Source organism: Equus przewalskii, chromosome 27 (genome assembly GCF_037783145.1).
Source record: "Equus przewalskii isolate Varuska chromosome 27, EquPr2, whole genome shotgun sequence".
NCBI classification, from domain to species: Eukaryota; Metazoa; Chordata; class Mammalia; order Perissodactyla; family Equidae; genus Equus; species Equus przewalskii.
In genome coordinates this window covers 1,258,186-1,281,813 of record NC_091857.1, presented here as the reverse complement: position 1 = coordinate 1,281,813, position 23,628 = coordinate 1,258,186, and the positions used below count along the sequence as shown (strand labels likewise).

At 38.4% G+C, this 23,628-nt stretch overlaps 1 protein-coding gene across 3 annotated transcripts in view; it reads left to right on the top strand.

The window, feature by feature from the left end:
• The window catches only part of EPHA3 (EPH receptor A3), a 366,991-nt gene that overhangs the window by 222,159 nt on the left and 121,204 nt on the right, over positions 1-23,628 (top strand). For all 3 annotated transcript variants that reach the window (XM_070597347.1, XM_070597348.1, XM_070597349.1), the window contains exons 4-5: positions 19,937-20,092; positions 20,780-21,115. In XM_070597347.1, the coding sequence (XP_070453448.1) occupies positions 19,937-20,092; positions 20,780-21,115 (492 nt within the window). The remainder of the gene's footprint in view (positions 1-19,936; positions 20,093-20,779; positions 21,116-23,628) is intronic.

Genomic DNA, 23,628 nt, shown 5'->3' with positions numbered 1-23,628 from the left:
TGTCTAGTTTTCCCAACAGCATTTGTTCAAGAAATTTTCTTTTCTCCATTGTATGTTCTCAGCTCTTTTGTCAAAATCTTCAGCTGTCCATAGATGTGTGGTTTTATTTCTGGGCTTTCAATTCTGTTCCATTGATCTGTGTGCCTGTTTTTGTACCAGTATCAGTATCATGTTATTTTGATTACAATAGCTTTGTAGTATATTTTGAAGTCAGGTATGTGATGCCTCCAGCTTTCTTCTGTTCTCTCAGGATTGCTTTAGCAATTCTGGGTCTTTTGTTGCCCCATATGAATTTTAGGATTCTTTCTTCAATTTCTGTGAAGAATGTTATCGGGATTCTGATTAGGACTGCATTGAATTTGTAGATTGCTTTAGGTAATTTGGACATTTTAACTATGTTTATTCTTCCAATCCATGTGCATGGAATGTCTTTCTATCTCTTTAAGTCGTCATCAATTTCTTTCAGGAAAGCTTTGTAGTTTTCATTGTGTAGGCTTTTCGCTTCCCTGGTTAACTTTACTCCAAGATATTTTATTCTTTTTGTTGCAATTGTGAATGGGATTGTGTTCTTGAGTTCTCTTTCTGTTATTGTGGTATTAGAGTATAGAAATGCCACTTATTTGTGTAAGTTGGTTTTGTACCCTGCAACTTTGCTGTAATTGTTGATTAATTCTAATAGCTTTCCAATGGATTTTTTAGGGTTTTCTATGTACAAGATCATGTCATCTGCAAACAGTGAGAGTTTCACGTCTTCATTGCCTAGTTGGATTCCTTTTAGTTCTTTTTCTTGCCTAGTTCCTCTGGCCAAAACCTCTAGTATCATGTTGAATAAGAGTGGTGAGAGTGGACATACTTGTCTTGTTCCTGTTCTCAGAGGGATGGCTTTCAGTTTTTGCCCATTGATTATGATGTTGGCAGTGGGTTTGTCATATATGGCCTTTATTATGTTGGAGTACTTTCCTTTTATACCCATTTTATTGAGAGTTTTTATCATAAATGGATGTTGGATCTTGTCGAATGCTTTCTCTACATCTATTGAGATGATCATGTTGTTTTCTTCCTCATTTTGTTAATGTGATGTACCCCATTGATTGACTTGCAGATGTTGAACCATCTTTATATCCCTGGTATAAATTCCACTTGATCATGGTGTATAATCTTTTTAATGTATTGCTGTATTTGGTTTGCCAATATTTTGTGGAGGATTTTTGCATCTATGTTCATAAGTGTTATTGGCCTGTAGTTTTCCTTCTTTGTGTTGTCCTTGTCTGTTTTTGGGATCAGGGTGATGTTGGCCTCATAGAATGTGTTAGGAATATTTCCATCTTCCTTAACTTTCTGGAATACTTTGAGAAAAATATGTTTTAAATCTTATTTGAATGTTTGTTAGAATTCTCCACAGAAGCCATCTGGTTCTGGATTTTTATTTGGGGGAAGATTTTTGATTACTGTTTCAATCTCTTTACTTGTGATTGGTCTATTCAGATTCTCTATTTCTTCTTGATTCAGTTTTGGGAGACTGTAAGAGTCTAAGAATTTATCCATTTCGTCTAGGTTGCCCAATGTGTTAGCATATAGTTTTTCATAGTATGCTCCTATGATCTTTTGGATTTCTGTGGTATCTGTTATGATTTCTCCTCTTTCATTTCTGATTTTATTTATTGGAGACTTCTTTTTTCTTAGTGAGCCTAGCTAAGCATTTGTCACTTTTGTTTATTTTCTCAAAGAACCAGCTCTTTCTTTCATTTATCCTTTCTATTGTCTTTTTTGTTTCAATTTCACTTATGTTTTCTAATTTTTATTATTTCCTTCCTTCTATTGACTTTGGCCTTTGCTTGTTCATCTTTTTATAACTCTGTTAGGGGTAGTTTGACATTGCTTATTTCAGATTTTTCTTGTTTATTGAGGTGAGCCTGTATTGCAATGAATTTCCTTCTTGGGACATCTTTTGATGCATACCAAATGAGTTGGTATGATGTGTTTTCATTTTCATTTCACATTCCCTCCTTAGGGTCTGCAATGGTGTTATGGGCTTTCATAGTAGCCAGAAGCAGGTTCACCCAGACTCACAGCTCTGCCACTGTCCGGTCCCGCTGTATCTCACTTGCCCCCTCAGGGCTGCAGCAGAGCTATGGGCATCTAATGCAGCTGGCCATTAGCTCACCCAGCCACGCCACTTCTGCTCTCATGTTGCCCTGTCTTTGTGCTTGGCAGGTGGGGCCTCTCCATTAGGGCCAAGCAGAGACTGTCTCTGGGGCCGCTGTGGGATCCTGGATTTTCCCTCTGGACCAAGGATGAGTCATGCTGGGGCTCCAGATTGTCCCCGCCCACTTGCGTGGTCCCACTGGATCTCACTTGCCCTCTCAGGGCCACAGCAAAGCTGTGGGTGTTTAATGCAGCCAGCAGGTAGCTTACGTGGCAGAACCACTTCTGCTCCAAGGTTGCCCAGCCTTTGAGCTTGGTGGGAGGGGCCTCTCCACTAGGGCCAAGCAGAGACTATCCCTGTGGCTGCTGTGGAACTGTGGATTTTCCCACTGGACCAAGGAGCAATCACAGGTGGCTTAGGGCTGTAGTCACCTGTTTCCACAGTTGTGCCAATATGCATACCCACCTGTGGTGCTGTGGTGGTGCTATGAGCATGTCAGCTGGGAGACAGCTGCTTGCAAGTACTGAGCTGTCTGGGAGCTGGAGAGTTCTCCCCTAGCTCCACCTCCTCCCCTGGGGTAGTCCATCCACCTTCCTATGTATAGCAGCGTGGGTCTCTCAGGCATTCTGTGGTGCTGTGTGAGTGTTCTCCATTGATCAGTAAATGCCCATTTAGTTGTAGTTCGAAGGGGATGAGACAAAGAAAACCACTCACTCTGCCATACTGCTGACATCACTCCCTTCAAATGTGTCATTTTAATAAGTTTCAAAAATAAAAATGGAATGGAAAGGTGATAGGATTATATGAAGTGTTAAGGTGTAAATTTGAAAGTTGTCAAGGTATTTCCACAGGATGAAAATTGACATTATTTTTTTAAAAAACTTATCTAAAAGGTAAAGTCAATTTAAAGAACTTCTGATAAAATACAACATCACCATTCTTCAAAATTCTAGATGGTCATCTTCTCTTTTGGAGAGTGGATAATTAACAATATAACCAAGAGAAAAATATTTTTGCATTGTATCTGGTAGCATTCACCAATTTTCTTTGTTTTTCTTCTGAGTTTTCCATGTTTTACAGATTTTCATTTAAATCAAGGATTTTAAAAATTGTGCTATTTTCTGTATAAATTTTCCCAAGTGAAGATATAATTACTTGAGAACAAAAGTGTGAAATTCATATTAGTGAGGTTATCAACATTTGCAGTTGACCATAATTTTCCACTATATTGCATTTTTTTAAAAAGAGAGGAAAAGAAGGAAAAGGAAGCTCAGACTAGTATAACATAAACAAGAGCTAATAGGAACTGTGGTATGTGTCTGAGTGTGTGTGTGTGTGTGTGTGTGTAGATGCAGATGTGTAGATTTAAGCACCACATGGAGTATGCATATTTAGTTTTGTACTTTCATGGCATTCATCCAAAACTCAAATTACACATGCACACACAATGTTCATTGACTAAAGTGTTTTGTATGCGTGTGTATGTGAAATATTTTTGCTTCTAAGACTCCTTTAATTTTTAAGTTTTTCATTAGATAAATGATAATGTTAATAAAATATAAGCAAAAATAGTACAATTACACATATATTATTTCATCCTGCATTTTTTTCCGCAAACATGTTATGAGCATCTTTCTGTGTAAGATATTAACTCCATCATATACATGTATGAGAAGAGCATAATTTGTTTATGAAAATGTATGAACATAGCATAATTTAACCACCTTTCTAATTTAAGGCATTACATTCTTTCTAATTTGCCAATATAAATATCACCGTATATCTTTATGTATATAATCATACGTAGGACATAATTCTTCTTGTGGGTTCATATACAATAGATACTTTGGAATTAACATCTCAGGTTTTCATAACTTCTGTCTCAAACTCCTAATCTGGGTGACTACAAATTTTTGTGATGGCAATTCTGTTCTGCTAGCGTTCACTTATAAAGGGGAGTGTTGGACTGGGGACCTCTTCATGCCCCAGGTATGGTTTGAATGCAGCCTGGAAACAGCTTATTCCTAGGAGGGCACATTTAGACAGAGAAGTGATCTAAAATCCCTTCCTGGGAATAGTTTTTTGAGACATCCCAATGCTATTCTGATCTACAGAAAACTCTGGCACTATTCCGAAAAGCTTTTCCAGGCCATGTCTCAATATATCCCAAGTATGGTTTTGGATCCTATGCATTTTACATTCACCATAATAACGTCCCATAAAAATTATTGACTCTTTCATCCTGTCATTTTCTCTTTTCCTATTTATCTGCTCATTATATACATATTCCTAGGAACTTGTAAACTTAGTTAATGAGTCTTATTCTCTGGGCATTGACAACAAAGGACAGAAAAATGCAACTAGTGCTATTCTTAGGATGTACAGTTCTTCCTTGAAAATAAAAGACAACTGAAAACTGGCAAAACACGATGTCCTCAGGAGGAGGAGCTGTTTGAGCATTCTCTTGTGGTGAATGTACATTGGACATATTTCTGTGTTACTGGCACCTGTCTTGGTAAATCTGATGGAACAACAAGAAACACAGGAAACTCTTGTTATTTAGCTATCTTCAAGCCATGCTAAATTGTGATTGATTCTGTTGTGTTTAACGGTGTGATGGCATTTTGCCTTATAACTTTTTTATTGAATAGTGGAAGGAACAGAAGAAGGAAACACTTGATCACTTTGTAGATTCTGCACACCACAGGCAGGATTTAATGACTGAACGTAGCCGCTTCCAGTGTATTGAAATGCCTCCGCCTTACCTCAAAGCATTGTACCTCCATTCAAACGGCAAAGAATAGAGTTCCTGTAAGATTGTGGAGTGCAGCTCATGTTGGGAATAAACAGTTGCTTTGACCTTGTACCGGCAAATAGAACCTGGCAGGCCTGGAATTGCAAGGCCAGGAAATCATCTGTTTAGTCCACGCTGGTTCTGGTCATTAGTTTGTGTTTATGGCTGGGAATTGAGAATACAGCCTTGTATATATGGAGTTAAATTCTGAATACTAAAAGGCCTCTGTTTACCAACAGCTTCATTTTTTAATTTAACGTTAATTCAAATTGAAACGAGCCTTTTAACCCTTAATTAGGATGATGTTTTCTCTTAAAAGTCAACCACATTAGTCAACTGGAGACAGAATTCACTTTGCAATCAAAAGGCTGTTCACTTTCTTTCAACAGTAGCCACCCTGGTTTACTAAGAGCATTTGTTTCCTTTCACCTTAGAAACTTTACCCGCTCTCTGTATCAGCACTGCCCCAAACCACCAGTTGCAGCCCAGAGGAAGAGTGCGCTGTGGAAGGAGGCCGAGATTCTGTCTTGAAGTTTTTTTATAATTATTATTCATTGTATAGGTAGTACTCATAATACTCCCTATTCTATACGTTTTTCTTTACCATTTTCCAAAGCTGGTGGTTTGTTATTTTACTCCACTGCCAACCCATAGTATTTAGTTCCTGTTTTATTGTTACCTCTTTGTAAATATGGAATCAGCAGATTCCCGAAATATTTCTAATTCATTCACTACAAATTGGTATTATTTTGGTTTCCTTCTATTATTTTATGCACATTTTTGGTGTTTCTCAATAGACAATTAACATTTGGCAAGGACTTCATTGTTTTTGTTCCTCTGTGACCCATCCTGGGATTTTTCTGTAAGTTTTTGGGTTTGTTGAATAAATAAGCGAGCGTGCCCTCACTCACTCAGCACTTATGGAGAGGAAGTAAAAGCCAGCTTAGCAAAGAAAAGGCAAGGCAAACCTCACTGCAGACTAACAGAGGAAATGTGTTCTCTTTTAAATTGTATTTTCAATACTGGGCTTGTTTTCCTTGTCATTAAAAGAGAAAAAAATCACATCACCTTACATTTTAAAAAATTAAAAAGAGTAGTTGATATCAGTATTAATTTCTCTTTCCATTCCTAAACTTCCAAAGACTCTACTCCATGAACAATGAACATAAAAGGAAGAGTATAATCTCATATGGTTTTATTATGCTCTTGTTAAGGTGAAAGTCTACTAATAAGGCAATGTGTTTTTTGGCAGTCAATTTGTCTTCCAATCCATCCAATCGTGAAATCAACATGCCATTGAAAGGTACTGCTCTGATACCGGAAAGCACTGAAAAGGGCAGAAATCTGCCATTTCTCTTTAAGCGTATTTCTTTTCAGTCAGAAGAGAACCTCATTTCTTTGTCTTGTTCTGTGTGATTTAATATTTTCAAAGGCTAATTTTAATCCTTAAGGCAGTGACGAAAATGAAGATACTTTGTTCTATTTTTTTTCTACTTAGAAAGTTCTAGGAATGTTACAAATTTTGGTAAAGAAAGTATTAACCTTTTAAGGTGTCTAACCTGAAAAGTTTTTAGAGACAACTTAGTCAGTATCTGTCATTTAATAAATGAGGAAATTGAAGTCCAGAGAGGATAATTGGTTGCAAGTTAATCATTTACTTAAAAAATACATGTCATCAACTGCTAGGTGCTGGAAAATGAGCTGGACACCGGGCGTGCAAAATGAGCGGGAAATGCCCCCTGTCTCTCAGGCATGGCTCAGGGTCTGACCTGGGAGTGCATAATAATTACTAAAAATGCAGCCTCACACTTATGTATAGAAGAGGAAGTCACTGTCATAAGCACTCATTAAAATTTGGAGACACCTGGTCAATGACTTTGAGATAACACCTATTTAGTAGAAAAAAGTAGATCAAAATCTGCATTGCCTCATTTCTAGTCCACTGGTCTTCCTATTAGATGCTGAAAACACTTTGAATTTTTGGGATAAAAAGAAGAGAAATCAGAGAATTTCTTGGTGAAAATAACATAAAAATGTCATGTTGGAAAGTACCTTAGCATGCACAACCTCAAGTGAGGAGATGCATTTCTAAAGTAACTATGCCACGTGGAATTTGTCTCCTCTTTAAAGCTAGGATTGTGACTTTCCTCACTGTAAGCTTGGACACAATGAAGTGTCTAAGCCATTTTGGGAGATCAGTACATGTTTGTTTGATGAAAGTGAATAAACAAAATCCAAACATTATATGAACGAGTCTGATTCCTAGTAAATTCATCATGATATCCAGCAGGGTTTGAGGAGGTGTGGCCTACCATTTTTAACCGTTAATAATTTAGATTCTAAGATCACCCTACTTTGGTTTATCAAGACAAAAATCAAAGATTAGAGTTCCTGCCACACTTAACTAATTCAGAAATCTTCATTACAGAGAGGGGATAAAAGATCTCGAGGACCATAGAGAAAGGGTGACAGTTTGCCTCCACTTAAATGATCTTCAACTGTTGAATCACTGCCCTGGGGTTGAAATCGATGGATGATTTGACCAGTGTGTCACTGACAGAAACATGTGCCACTAGGTCACCTGAGGAGAGAGGTGGATCAGAAGTCTACCATTTTGGCAGCAGGTTTTGAACATGTGTATATTCACCTTTGATGATTCACCTTAGGCTTCAGTAGCTGGCCTACACCGGGGAAGGCCTTCACTATCTAGTGGAAGCTTTTCATTTTAAAATTTAAAACTGGATAAATCTGAATTAGTATTAATTCATCTGTCCTTCTTGCCTGTTCTATTTTCTTTGATATTCTGTAATAAGTTGACCAAGACTTCACTTGAGTAATGAAAGGAAAGAAAAATACATTAACATATCTGCTTTTTACCCCTTACCTGGATTTTTGTTATATGTCAAACTTTCTCAGTCTCCAAAACATTACTTACGTGTCATAAACATGCAGATGTTAGATCACTACTTTTACATTCAAGGAAGTGAAGAAGGTGCTTTCAAATTACAATCATTGCTTTTGCAACTATAACAAAGATAATAAAACACAAGTATTTATGCTTCTTAGAGGTAAAGTCTCAAATTCTTCCATGAGGATTTTTTGAAGGATGAAGAAGTTATAATAGACAGACAGGTATTTAAGCACACATTGATTTACTGCAAGAAAGGAAGATAATTTATTGGTGGGAAAAATTTAAAGTAAGTATGTTATATAAATAATTCCCCTTTATACATTTAAAGAGAATGTTTCCTTCCAGTATAATAATTTTATTAGTTACTATAAATTCCTTCAGTTATATTCTCAAATTTGTTGAACAATTTCAGTGGAGGATTTAGAGATCCTCCTTGTAGCAAGAAAGGGAAAATTTACTTGTATGCCTCCCACATATAGTGGGTCACCCTATTCTTGATGAGGACAAGCTTGCTGTGCCCTTTCAAAGAAAACACACTTGCCCATCTGCGTACAACAGCATTAGACATCAAATAGATAATCCTAGAGAAAGACAAGAGAACTTTAGCCTTTCTGAAATGGTTGTTTACTAGGAATGGATGGCACTTGTTTAATTAATTTTTGAAATGACTGTTCTTCAATGTCATACCACTAGTTTAGAATGGTAGGAAAATAATATATGGTTTCAGATAATAATTTTCTTTTAATATGTGATTTTTGTTCTTTTGAGTCTTATTCATTCTGTTCCTTTGTTTATTCTACCAGTTTGTTTGTTTTATTGTTATCTATTTTCTTGCTTTTTATTGCAGTAACATTGGATTATAACATTATATAGCTTTCAGATGCACATCGTCATATATTTCAAATTTTGTGTAAATTACATCATGTTCACCACCCAAAGACTAATTATGGCACATCACCACGCATGTGAGCCTAATCACCACTTTTCCAATCTCCATTGCTATGTGTTTATTTGTCGTTGTTTTTATCTTCTACTTATGAGTGAGATCATACAGTATTTGACTTTCTCCCTGTGACTTATTTCACTTAGCATAGTACCCCCAAGGTCAAGGTCCATCTATGTTGTCACAAATGGCTGGATTTCTTCATTTCTTATGACTGAGTAGTATTCCATTGTATGCAAATACCACATGTTCTTTATCCATTTGTCCCTTGATGGGCACCTAGGTTGCTTCCAAGTCTTGGCTATTGTGTATAATGCTGCAATGAACATAGGAGTGCATGTATCTTCATGCATTTGTGTTTTCAAGTTCTTTGGATAAATACTCAGCAGTGGGATAGCTGGCTCATATGGTAGATCTATTCTTAATTTTCTGAGGATACTCCATACTGCTTTACATAGTGGCTGCACCAGTTTGCATTCCAATCAGCAGTGAAAAGGCTTCCCTTCTCTCCACATCCTCTCCAACACCTCTTGTTTCCTGTCTTGTTAATTATAGCCATTCTGACCAGAGTGAGGTATATCTCATCGTAGTTTTGATTTGCATTTCCCTCATGGCTAATGGTGTTGAGCATCTTTTCATATGACTGTTGACCATCCGTATATCTTCTTTGGAAAAACATCTGTTCAGATCTTTTGCCCATTTTTTAATTGAGTTGCTGGTTTTTTTGTTGTTGAGATGTATGAGTTCTTTGCATATTTTGGATATTAACTCCTTATCTGATACATGATTTGCAAATATCTTCTCCAAATTGTTAGGTTGCCTTTTCCTTTTGTTGATGGTTTCCTTTGCTGTGCAAAAGCTTTTTAGTTTGATGTACTCCCATTCGTTCATTTTTTCTTTTGTTTCCCTTGCCCAGTCAGACATGGGACTTGAAAATATACTGCTAAGACCGATGTCATAGAGCGTACTGCCTAAGTTTTCTTCTAGAAGTTTCATGGTTTCACATCTTACATTCAAGTCTTTAATCCATTTTGAGTTGATTTTTGTGCAGGGTGTAAGGTAATGGTCAACCTTCATTCTTTCGCATGGGGCTGTCCAGTTTTCCCAACACCATTTATTGAAGAGACTCTCCTTTCTCCATTGTATGCTCTTGGCTCCCTTGTCAAATATTAGCTGTCCATAAATGTGTGGGTTTATTTTTGGCCTCTCAATTCTGTTCCATTGATCTGTGTGTCTGTTTCTGTGCTAGTGCCATGCTGTGTTGGTTACTATGGCTTGTAGTATATTTTGAAATCAGGTAATGTGATACCTCCAGGTTTGTTCTTTTTTCTCAGGAATCCTTTGGCTATTCGGGATCTTTTGGTGTTCTGTATAAATTTTAGGATTCTTTGTTCTATTTCTGTGAAAAATGTTGTTGGAATTTTTATAGGGATTGCATTGAATCTATACATAGCTTTAGGAAATATGGACATTTTAACAATGTTAATTCTTCCAATACAAGAGAACAGAGTATCTTTCCATTTCTTTGTGTGTTCTTTGACTTCTTTCAGCAATGTTTTATAGTTTTCAGTGTACAGGTCTTTCAGCTCTTTGGTTAAGTTTATTCCTAGGTATTTTATTCTTTTTGTTGCAATGATAAATGGGATTTTCTTAATTTCTCTTTCTGCTACGTCATTGTTAGTGTATAGAAATGCAACTGATTTTTGCATGTTGACTTTGTATCCTGTGACTTGACAGTATTAATTTATTATTACTAAAAGTTTTTCACTAGATTCGTTAGAGTGTTCTATATATAAAATCATGTCATCTGCAAAGAGTGACAGTTTCACTTCTTCTTTTCCTATATGGATCCCTTTTATTTCTTTTTCTTGCCTGATTGCTCTAGCTAGGACTTCCAACACTATGTTAAATAAGAGTGGTGAAAGTGGGCATTCTTATCTGGTTCTTGTTTTTAGAGGGATAACTTTCAATTTTCTCCATTGAGAATGATATTTTCTCTGGGTTTGTCATATATGGCCTTTATTATGTTGAGGTATTTTCCTTCTATACCCATTTTATTTAGAGTTTTTATCCTAAATCAATGTTGTATCTTGTCTGAAGCTTTCTCTGCATCTATTGAGATGATGATGTGATTTTTATTCTTCATTTTGTTAATGTGGTGTATCACATTGATAGATTTGCAGATGTTGAACCATCCTTGCATCCCTGGAATGAAACCCACTTGATCATGAGGTGTGATCTTTTTAATGTATTGTTGTATTCGATTTGCTAATATTTTGTTGAGGATTTTTGCATCAATGTTCACCAGCGATTTTGGCCAGTAATTTTCTTTTTTCGAGTTGTCCTTGTGTTTTGGTATCAGGATAATGTTGGCTTTGTAGAATGAGTTAGGAAGCCTCCCCTCCCCTTCAATTATTTGGAAGAGTTTGAGAAGGACAGGTATTAAATCTTCTTTGAATGTTTGGTATAATTCACCAGGGAAGCCATCTGGTCCTGGACTTTTATTTTTTGGGAGGTTTTTGATTGCTGTTTTGATCTCCTTACTCATGATTGATCTATTCAAATTTTATCCTTCTTCTCAGTCCAGTTTTGGAAGGTTGTATGCTTCTAAGAATTTATCCGTTTCTTTTTGATTATCCAATTTGTTGGCTTACAGCTTTCCATAGTATTCTCTTATTATCTTTTGCATTTTTGAGGTGTTCCTTGTAATATCTCCTCTTTAATTTCTGATTTCGTTTTTTTTTTTTTTAAAGATTTTTTATGTTTTCCTTTTTCTCCCCAAAGCCCCCTGGTACATAGTTGTGTATTCTTCGTTGTGGGTTCTTCTAGTTGTGGCATGTGGGACGCTGCCTCAGCGTGGTCTGATGAGCAGTGCCATGTACGCGCCCAGGATTCGAACTAACGAAACACTGGGCCACCTGCAGCAGAGTGCGTGAACTTAACCACTCGGCCACGGGGCCAGCCCCGCTGATTTCGTTTTTTTGAGCCTTCTCTATTTTTTCTTGGTGAGTCTAGATAAGGCTTTGTCAATTTTGCTTATCTTTTCAAAGAACCAGCTGTGCGTTGCATTCATTTTTTTCTATTGTTTTTTAGTTTCTATTTTGTTTATTTCTGATCTGATGTTTATTATTTCCTTCCCTCTGCTGATTTTGGCCTTTGTTCTTCTTTTTCCAGTACCTTTAGTTGTGCTGTTAGATTGTTTATTTGGGATTTTTCTTCTTTGTTGAGGTAGGACTGAATTGCTATAAATTTCCGTCTTAGAACAACTTTTGCTATATCCCATAGATTTTGGCATGTCATATTTTCATTTTCATTTGTCTCCAGGAATTTTTTGATTTCTTCTTTGATTTCTTCATTAACCCAATCATTGTTCAGTAGCATTTTGTTTAATGTCCACATTTTTATGACTTTTCTGATTTTCTTCCTGTTGTTGATCTCAAGTTTCATATCTTTGTAGTCTGAAAAGTTGGATGATATTATTTCGATCTTCTTAAATTTATTGAGACTTGTTTTGTGGCCTAATATGTGATTAATCCTGGAGAATGTTACATGTGCATTTGAAAAGAATGTGTATTCTGTGGTTTTTGGATGGAATGTTCTATATATATCCGTTAAGTCCATCTAGTCAAATGTGTCATTTAAGGCCGTGTTTCCTTATTAATTTCTGTTTGGATGATCTGTCCACTGGTGTAAGTGGAGTGTTAAAGTCCCCTCCTGTTATTGTGTTATTGTCTTTTTCTCCTCTTATGTCTGTTAATAAATGCTTTATATAATTAGGTGCTCCTATGTTGGGTGAATAGATATTTACGAGTGTTATATTCTCTTGTTGGATTTTTCCCTTTATCATTATGTAGTGCCCATCTTTGTCTCTTGTTGCAGTTTTTGTGTTAAAGTCTATTTTGCCTGATATAAGTATTGCTACTTCCACTTTCTTTTCTATGCTATTTGAAACGAATATCTTTTTCCATCCTTTCACTTTCAATTTGTCAGTGTCTTTAGTTCTGAAGTGTATCTCTCATATGCAGCATGTACATTTGTCTTGTTTTTTATCCAATTGGCCCCCTATGCCTTTTTATTGGAGCATTCAGTCCATTGACATTTAAAGTAGCTATTGATAAATATGTGTTTATTGCCATTCTGTTACTTATTTTCTAGGTATTTTAGTAGTTCTTCTCTGCTACCTTTAGTATATTTTTACCTTTACCAGTGATTTTATTGCCTGGCTTTTTGATAATTTTTTTACCCCTATTTGTGGTCATTGCTTTCCCACTTAAATAAGTCCCTTCAGCATTTCTTCTAGAGCTGGTTTCTTCGTGATAAACTCCTTTAATTTTTACTCATCTGGGAAGCTCTTTATGTCTCCTTCCATTCTGAATGACAACCTCGATGGATAGAGTATTCTTGGCTGCAGATTTTTTCCTTTTAGCACTTTAAATATATCATGCCATTCTATTCTCACCTGTAGGGTCTCGGCTGAGAAGTCCGCTGATACCCTTATGGGCTTTCCCTTGTATGTTAGTTGTTGCCTTTCATTTGCCGCTTTTAGGAGTCTCTCTTTACCTTTAATTTTTGACATTTTAATTATAATGTTTCTTGGTGTGGGCCTCTTTAGGCTTATCTTGTTGGGAGCTGTCTGTGATTCCTTTACTTGGATGTCTGTTTCCTTCCTTAGGTTAGGAAAATTTTCAGCTATTATTTCTTCAAATAAATTTCCTGCTCCTTTGTCTCTCTCTTCTCCTTCTTGGCCACCTATATTACAAATGTTAGTGCACTTAAAATTGTAGCAGAGTTCCCATAGATTGGTCTCATTCTGTCTAATTCTTTTTTCTTTTTTGCTTCAGCTTGAGTGATTTCCTCTAGTCTTCCGTAGAGCTCACTGATCCATTCTTCTGTATCTTCTACTCTGCTATTGAGTGCCTCTAGTGAATTTTTCATTTCCAGTATTGTATTCTTCATTTATGATTGGTTCTTTTTATATTTTCCAGTTCTTTGTTGATGAGCTCACTGTGTTCAACCAGTCTTCTCCCAATATCTGTGAGCATCCTTATGAGATTTTGTTTGAACTCTTTGTCAGGTAGGTTGCTTATTTCTGTTTCATTTAGTGCTTTTTCTGGGGTTTTGTCCTGTTCCCTTGCTTGGATTGGATTCTTCTGTCTCCTCATTATGCCTCTTTCTCTGTGCTGATATCCATGTATTAGGTAAGTTGGCTATGTCTCCTGATCTTGGAGATCTGCCCTTACATTAGAGATGCCTTTTGAGGCCCAGCAGTGTGCTTCCCTCTCATCACCAGTCCAAATGATCCAGGAGTGACCCCTTTGTGGGCTACTTGTGTCCTTCTGCTGTGGCAGGGTTGCTCTTAATGCAGGTACCCAGGGAATCTAGTTTTTCATTCCCTGGCCAGCTGTTTGTAAATCTGGTTTGGGGAGCCTCAGCATGGTTTGCTACAAGGTCTAACAGCACACTCCTATTGCAGTTTTCTGGTTAATTGGGTAGGTACCCAGTGTAGCTGGTTGCTAGGCTCAGGGGCTTGTAGTTGCTATAGGCCTCAGGCCTACAAGGCTGTTGTCAGTTCTTTTAGGCATGCAGGTGAGTGGGGCTGGACCTAGGCACAGGAGCACTCAATTGTTTCAGGCTTTGGAAGGTGAGGCTGATCCTTTTTGTGGCTATTTGTGAAGCACAGGTCTTCTGCCACTGATAAGCATCACCCCCCACAGCACCACGCACACCATCACCACAGTCCTGTTCCATGCACACTTCCCAACCCCCTGGAGCATACCCTGACACCCCACTGTGAAGGCCCCCACCTCTCCACCAATGCCCCCCACAGTTCACCTGGTCCTCATACAGGCCCTGACCAACAGAGGTGGACACACTTGCCTGCCTCTGCAGAATCAAGCCACCCAGTCAATTAAGGCTGACAAGTAGGCTGAGGCCTTGCTTTTAGGTGGGGCCAGTCCCTAGGGAGGGCTGCCTGCCCTGGCTGAACAAGATTAAATCTGCACTCTAGTGAATGTGGCAGCCCCCTGGGCTAACAGGCCAGGGGAAGAACCTCAATGGTGTCTGCCTTTCTGTGTCAGCATGCCAGGGCCAGGTCAGAACAATGGCCCTCACCCATGTCTCAGTCTCCAGAGATGTCTCTCCTCTCACTGAGAGGAGAGGCTGCCAGGTGAGTCTCTTTTCATCAAAGGGCTGTCAGCCTTCTCTCTGGTGATTTTAGGTTGCTGAGACAGGTGAGTTTGAGTGAGGGCCCTTTAAGACCATGGTCTTTCTGGCTTTCATCTGAGAGCTTTTCTAGGGGTATCCCCACTGCAGTTAATAGCCAGCAAAGTGAGATAGTAAGACCCTCGTCTCTGTTGTTCTGAGTCTGAAGGATGATTATAGCAGTATCAGCCCCTGCTCCATTTCTCACTTCTCCAGGGAGTGCTGTGTACCTTAGAGTGGCTCACCCGTGGCCAGATGAGAAACTCTGCTGCTCCTGAAGGTGGCTTTTTTTCTCTCCAGAAGGAGTTTCTGCCTCTTCCACCTTACTCAGGATTGTCCCTTGTTGTGGGGTTTCTTTTTATCCAGTTTTCAGTTTTCTATCCAGGGTAATTTTTCCAAAAATAGTTGTAACATGGTTGTGCTCATGGGAGGAGATGAGTTCAGAGTCTGCCTACATCGCCATCTTGACGAGATCCTCAATAAGTGATTTATGTAAAATTAAAAGCAGAAGAACTTGTTTGTTCAGACTATCATTGAACTTCTTTGTTATCTTGGGCATGTTACTCTTTCTGTTTGTGCTTCAACTGCCCATTCTGTAATATGGATAAACTAATACTTGCCCTGATTATTTCAACAGAATTGTTGGTTGATTTAATTGAGATGGTATATATGAAAGTCCTTCATAAATAGAAAAGATGTCTACAAGATTTCGGGTGTTACTGTAGAATCTGCACACAGTTGACATTCAATGAACATGTGTGAATTGGTTGTTGAAGCATATCGCATAGCTGCTGGGTGCAAGAAGATGCAGAGCAGAGTCTGTCCATTTGCCACCTAACATCCTAGATTTCAGGGTCCTCAGGTGTAAAACACACAAACTGGCCAATGTGATTTCTTAGGATCTTTTTAGCTCTATTAGGCTATGATTCTGTTTAATTAGTGCTTCTCAACTGAATTCTCTGTTTATCTTTCACATCATTTAGAAGTACTTTGGCTGCGAGTAAAAGAAAACTTAACCATGTCCGGCCCCACGGCCAAGTGGTTCAACTTGCTCACACTCTATTTCAGTGGCCTGGGTGCATGGATTCAGATCCCAGGCAGGGACCTACACTGCTCCTAGGTCATGCTGAGGCGGTATCCCACTTACAAAGTAGAGGAAGACTGGCAAGAAGGTTAGCTCAGGACGAATCTTCCTCAGAAAAAAAAAAAGAAAGAATAAAAAGAAAATCACAGTGACTTAAACAAACAGCATGTTATTTTTCTGACATTATAAGAAATCTTGAGATAGATGCTTGCTAGGTCAACTAGTGTGGGGTACACATCTCTCTGTTTTTCTTTGCCTTTAACTTATGGTGACATGTAAGGCATTATGCTCATAATCAGTGCTAGAATAAGGTAGATGGAATGGCTTTAGTTGAATTTTGACCATCTTGTTAGAAAAGAAAATAGTATCCCAAAAACTTTCATCAGATTTCTGTTTGCATCATTTTAGCCATCCCTTTGGCCAAGACTTTGGCCATCCATCCCTGTTTGCAGTGCAGCCTGAGTAAAGGAGTTCTTGGCTGAACACATTTCTGAGCAAAGCCGGGAAACTACCAGCAAGCAGGAAGCAGGGGCTGGATATCAAGTATGTGACCAGCAGTACCTGCAACATTACTCTGCTTAATAGTTTGTCTTTTCAGGTTGATCTACTTCTGCATTTAAATTATGCTTCTTACAGGCCAGCTCCTACTACTGTTTCGTGATGTTTCTCAAATGGGATTCCCTCTGTGTAGTCTCTTCCAACAGCTCTGTTAGAATGGAGTGCCTGCTCAGTGTGGCAATGTTAAATGTTTGCTGCCCATATTAATGGCAAAGGCTCTTTTGGGATGGACAAAATTTGAGACATTTATATCTTAAATGCTAACAAAGAGACTGAACAAGAGTAGATGACTGACAAATGTGTAATAAATTGCATATATTTGTGCCTACATATCTTTTACTATTATCATCTCTAAGGTTATTATTTAGTCATAATTTGATAAAATCTAGTAACGAGTTTGAGTCACATTCTCAACTTCTTGGTTTATTAACTGTAGCTACTTTTAAGTTACTGTAAGAAATCCGGTGCTGTGGTGCTGTAATGCTGTGGTGCTTTGGTCCTGTGGTACTGTGGTGCTGTGGTGCTGTCGTGCTGTAGTGCTGTAATGCTTGTTGCTGTGGTGCTGTGGTGCTGTGGTGCTGAGGTGCTGTGGTGTTGTGGTGCTGTGGTGCTGAGGTGCTGTGGTGTTGTCGTGCTGTAGTGCTGTAGTGCTTGTTGCTGTGGTGCTGTGGTGCTGTGGTGCTGAGGTGTTGTGGTGCTGTGGTGCTGTGGTGCAGTGGTGCTGTAATGCTTGTTGCTGTGGTGCTGTGGTGTTGTGGTGCTGTGGTGCTGAGGTGCTGTGGTGCTGTGGTGCTGTGGTGCTCTAGTGCTGTAATGTTTGTTGCTGTGGTGCTGTGGTGTTGTGGTGCTGTGGTGCAGTGGTGCTGTAATGCTTGTTGCTGTGGTGCTGTGGTGTTGTGGTGCTGTGATGCTGAGGTGCTGTGGTGTTGTGGTGCTGTGGTGCTCTAGTGCTGTAATGCTTGTTGCTGTGGTGCTGTGGAGTTGTCGTGCTGTAGTGCTGTAATGCTTGTTTTTGTTGTGCTGTGGTGGTGTTGCACTGTAGTGCTGTAATGCTTGTTGCTGTGATGCTGAGGTGCTGTGGTGTTGTGGTGTTGTGGTGCTGTGGTGTTGTGGTGCTGTCGTGCTGTAGTGTTGTAATGCTTGCTGCTGTGGTGCTGTGGTGCTGAGGTGCTGTGATGTTGTGGTGCTGTGGTGCTGTAGTGCTGTAGTGCTGTAATGCTTGTTGCTGTTGTGCTCTAGTGCTGTAATGCTTGTTGCTGTGATGTGCTGTGGTGCTGAGGTGCTGTGGTGCTGTAGTGCTGTAATGCTTGTTGCTGTGGTGCTGTGGTGCTGTGGTGCTGTAGTGCTGTAATGCTTGTTGCTGTGGTGCTGAGGTGCTGTGGTGCTGTCTGCTGTGGTGCTGTGGTGCTGTGGTGCAGAAGTGATTTTATGACTGTGGTGTCTTTGCTGTAAGTATCACATAGTATAGCTGTTTATGATATTAACAAAAAGTGATTGAGTGTTTAGCGAATACCTTTATGCCAAATGTTGCAAAAACCATAAATGCGTCAAATAAAAACACACAGATAAATTTACAAGGAAACAAAATAACGAAGTACATCGGAACACTGCCACTTAATCTTTTAAAGGCTCAGCAATGCCCTCTTGAAAATTTAAAGGCACTCAATGATGAGGTAAATTGAAACCAGAAGTTAAGTGCATAGTTTGTTTATGCTTTATGTCATTTCCCCCTGTGGCAATATGACATGAGATATGAGTGGAAGTTTCCAACTAGTACTTACAGACAATGTTCAAATGTTTATAATCCTAATCCGTGTTTGGCTAAGGCAAGAGAATTTATTTGAGTGGCTCCTGATGTGACACCAAAAGTTGTTCAATTTAATATAAAATGGTCTTAGAGCAGCCATTCTTTGTAGGAACTAGAAAACAGCAAAACTGGATTAGCGATTGCTATCGTTTTAAGTTATTCTAATTGTTTGTCTCGGCAGTGTGTTTCCCTTGGTAGTATGTTTCCCAAGAAAGGTTCAGTAGGAAGATGTATTGTTATGGACATAATGTCTTATCTTTTGAAATGCGTTTAATGATTATAAGAGTTAAGATATGTCCACACAGGTTTTACTTAAATGCAAATAACTTGTTTTTCACAATATGAAGTTGATAAAAGAAAATTCTGGAATTCATGATAAAAAATGATCTATGGGGCCTATTCTATATGTAAGTGCTTTAAGCCATCCAATCTCAATGTGGCATTGAAATTGAGTTTTAGAGATTTAAGAAATTATTGACTTCCAAAGATGATCTGGAGGAAATCTAAATAATTTAGACCCTGAATTATTTCCTCAAAGTAATGTCAGGGAACTTTTTATTTGGATTTTCACTATGATATCAGTTCTCAATGTAATTACGAAAATGGATCAAATGAAACAGTATATCACTTTGAAGTTTATATCAGATTAAATGAAAATAATATAATGAAGGCATATTTCTGTAAAAGCAGTAAATAGTGAAGACTAAATGGGCAGCTGAAATCACTATTGATAACCAGTTCACTGGACTTAAAAAAACACGTTTTTCAGAGACATGGCCAGAAAAAAAGAGGGTAGCATAGAATTATTTAAAAAGCTTTAATCTAGTAACAAGCCACAGGTAGATTGGTTTAAATAGAAGTTGTACCCCCCTATGTATTTGAGATATAGGCAAGTAAGTATATTTAAATCTTTATTTTAGGCCATTTCCATAGAAGTTAAGGAACGATACTATCAAGGCAGAAAAAATATCATAGCTCATGAGAACCATGTATCAATAATCTTAAAATATCAATGAAGCCGTGATTTCTTACTTCACTTGCTAACAATTTGTGGGGATGAAGTTGGCCACACTGAAACCATTGGAGAACAAGGGCACATGTCCCGCAGTGCTAACTGCAATGCAGAGAGTGTACACATGGCATGGTGCTTAAAGACGGAACGGCGACATGATGACATGGCTTTGCTTTATTTTCTCACAAATAGTCCAATGCCAAGTAAAGCTGTGAAAACACAAGCTGGAAATCTCATCATGCTCGAGTGCCAAAATAATCTAAATCTTGTGCGGTTTTTTTCCTCTTAACATTTGGTGCAAACTCCAATATATATGTGGAAAATGGGCCGCATTATTTGCTTCTGTAAATTCTGGTAGGAAAAAATGGGTTTTTCTTCATAATGAATGCATACCCTAACATCCTGAAATCTGTTTTACATATTTTCAAAAACACATTTTCAAACTATCACAGAATTTTAAAAGAGTCGCTTTGTTTGTAGCTTGTCGTCCCGGTTTCTACAAGGCCTCGGATGGTGGTATGAAGTGTGCCAAGTGCCCCCCTCACAGCTCCACTCCGGAAGATGGTTCAGTGAACTGCAGGTGTGAGAATAATTACTTCCGGGCAGACAGAGACCCTCCATCCATGGCTTGTACCCGTGAGTAGTTTTGCTGCAACCCATGCCTCCATGTTTGTTTTATTTTGATTTTTCTTCTTGTTATTGTGCTTTTTTTTTTTCTATCATTTGGCCCATTTCTTTCCCTTATCCATGTGCAAATCGAAAGCTTTCTCTGCTTCACTTTCTCCATGCCTCGCTCACCAAAAATGCAACATTTATCATACAAAATGAATTAGCTTTTAAGCACTTCCTGCTACAGGACCTCCAGAAAGAAAGAAAACTTTCTGTATCTCGTTCCAGGTCTGCATTACGTTTGACAGAATAGGGGAGGTTATAGGCATGGGGTTTGTGTTTTTTACATTTCTATTCCCTCTTGTTATATGTTGGTCATAGGTCATAAGGTAAAAGGACTAAGATTTATAAAACTAATACTAAAGTTTTCTTAACTATTCACAAGGGCATTGAATTTAGAGGGAAATTCCTTTGTGGGACTTCGTGAGGGCATCTTCAACCTTGAGTCGAAACTCCCCCATTCCTAGCTTAGGGAGGACTGCGCTCTTGAATCCATGTGTCTATAATCTCATGGATTCTCTAAGGACGAATTAAAAGTTTATAATAAAGACAAGATGGCAATTCACTTCTTTCAGTTCCATTGTAAATTATCTATTTCCCTTGTAGTAGAAAACAGAAGTGAGTCTCATTAATCTTTGTTGAACTACTTTGCAGGACCTCCATCTGCACCAAGAAATGTTATCTCTAATATAAACGAGACCTCGGTTATCCTGGACTGGAGTTGGCCCCTGGACACAGGAGGCCGGAAAGATGTTACCTTCAACATTATATGTAAAAAGTGTGGGTGGAATATAAAACAATGTGAGCCTTGCAGCCCCAATGTCCGCTTCCTCCCTCGACAGTTTGGACTCACCAACACGACAGTGACAGTGACAGACCTCCTGGCACACACTAACTACACCTTTGAGATCGATGCCATTAATGGGGTGTCAGAGCTGAGCTCACCACCAAGACAGTTTGCTGCCGTCAGCATCACAACTAACCAGGCTGGTGAGTACTGTGGGAGCTTCCTCCTCCTGCCGCCCAGGAGCCAAGTGCTTGACAGAGAGACTGGGGGAAAGGGTGGGAAAAAAGGTGTGAAAGAGCCCTGGGATGTTCTCTTCTATCACTTTTAGACAATTATGGTACATTAAGTAACTCAATTTAATTCTTCAAGTGAGAATAAATCATACTTGTGAGATGATTTTAAACTAGTTTATTCCATTGCTTCCCAATTTGGAATCGTTAAATATTTGAGGCTCTGGAGATAGTGCTTGTGGGACTCCTTGAAACATTTTGATAGTTCAAAGATCTTAGACGTTGAAACTTAGCTTAGAAAAGATTACGTAGGGTATTTATAAATATCTTTACTTTAGTTACATTTATATTAGTTTTCTTTGATATCGTTATTCAGTTATTTCATGCTCTTCAGAAACTCTGAGCATTATAGCTCAGTGACAATTCTCTGATTAATTAAAAATAAGAAGATAAACCCATTTTATTTAATAGATGTAATTCGTATTTAAAATTTCAAAATACGGAATTTGTGCAGAAACATAGTGAAAAGGAGTCTTGGTGGGGAACAGCATGAATCCATACTATGTTGGCAGATTATGAGTAATGGCCCTTTAATATGGAATGGAAAAATTAAACAAAAAACCAAACTTCTCACTTTCTTTATCTTACATGCACAATATTTCTCTTTGCTTTACTGTTACTAAATCTTGTTCTTTCAATCACTCTTGACATCTTCTATGTGTTTTCTAGTTCTCTAAAAATTCTTGTGCTTTTTTTTTTTTAATAGTTTTTCTCTTTTTTCAAGTGTGGTGCCCAAAATTATTTATAGGATTTTAGTTTTGATTCTCTCAAACATATCAGTTATACTTCACAGAGTATACAGAAATATACAAATAATACTTCTTTAAGATAAGACAGTCATTTTTCCAATGTTGATAACTGCGGTGAATGAGTAATAAACAGTTTTCTTTGGTAATCAACAAAGCTTGCACAAAATTAAGCTGATAGATATTTATCGTGAGTAATTGTTTCTACAACATATCATTATTAGGGATACATTCCAAGCAATTCAATTCAGAGATATTATTGTATCATTTGAACACAAACACTGGAGGCAAAAGGGGAAAAGGAAGAGACAGGGTGCCACCCTGAGCATATTTCAGCCAGAACTACAGGTTCTCCCATCTGCTCCCGGGTGGGCTCACCCCTGAGCTGGAAGTCAGGACTCAGGGTAAATGCTGCTTCTTATCTGTGTTTGGCTAAACTGCGGAGTCTGCCTGCTCTCCGCTGGGACTTGACCTTTGCACTGAGGATGTGTATACCGGAGGCCATTGGAGAAGGGTAAGGGGAGAAGAGCAAATTCTCCTACACACTGGAAGAGTCTTAGAGCAACCAAATACCTCATGGAAGCACTCACCACTTTCCTTTCCCTCACGTGGCTGGCTCAGGAAGGTGAGTTAAACTACCAAGGGTATACGATTAATAGGTATCATCCAGGCCTAACTCTCGGCAAGTATGCAACCAGTGTGACTCTGCTGGCTGTTAAAACTGTGTACCACTTCTATACTGGTTAGAATAGTGCTAACTACTTCTGGGCATCTGAGTTAACTAGTATAGATGCATTTCTAGTTAACTCCTTAAGTACCTAGAGTAGACCCTAGACCCAGTTTCTCAAGTCTACCCCATTCTCCCCCGTAATCAAGCAACCAAAAGGATAAATCCCGGCACAAGAGGGGGTCTCCAGAGCCCTTGCTCTTGAGAGGCCCCTGTCCCTGCCGTGCTGTTGAGACATAATTTAAATGTCACCCCTGGAAGGTCCATGTTCAAACGTCTCACTTTCTGATTCCAAATCCTTCTTTTGTTCCCAAATCCCACTTTGCTTCTGGTGTCCTATATTGATGAAAATCTTACACTTTTACATTGTCTCTTGGTGATAAACTTTATTTGTGGAAAAAAAAAACATGACTTTTAAATGAAGTGCACTGTATGATTATTTTAATCTTGCTGACTGCATCTATAATTTTTACTGCTTGAGCTGGATCCCGGACCAACCAGCAAATGTTTCACTTTGCTTCAGTTAAGGATATTTAAATGTTGTAACTAATAATGTTTAAAAATTTGTAACTTAGGTTTATTTCACTGTCTTCCATGAGGGAAAAAAAAATGAGTAATGGTATTGCTATGTATCACATGATTATAGCTTCTCATATTCAATGCAGACAGGAATTTTAAGACATTATAATTATGTGGTAAATGGCTTTCTCAAATCCTATATTTCAGGCTGATTTACTACCTGGTTTAAAATAGGAGCATCAATCTGTGTTATAATTATCTCCTAAGTCAAACAGAACGTACGAAAACAAGCAAAACTCCTTATTTCCTATCTTATCATTGGCCTCTGGCTTTCAGACAATGCATTTATCAGGAAACTAATAGTTCCAGATATATACAGTGAATGAATCTAGGTAAAGTGGCAACCACAAGCAGGCCAAGACATTAAAAAATAA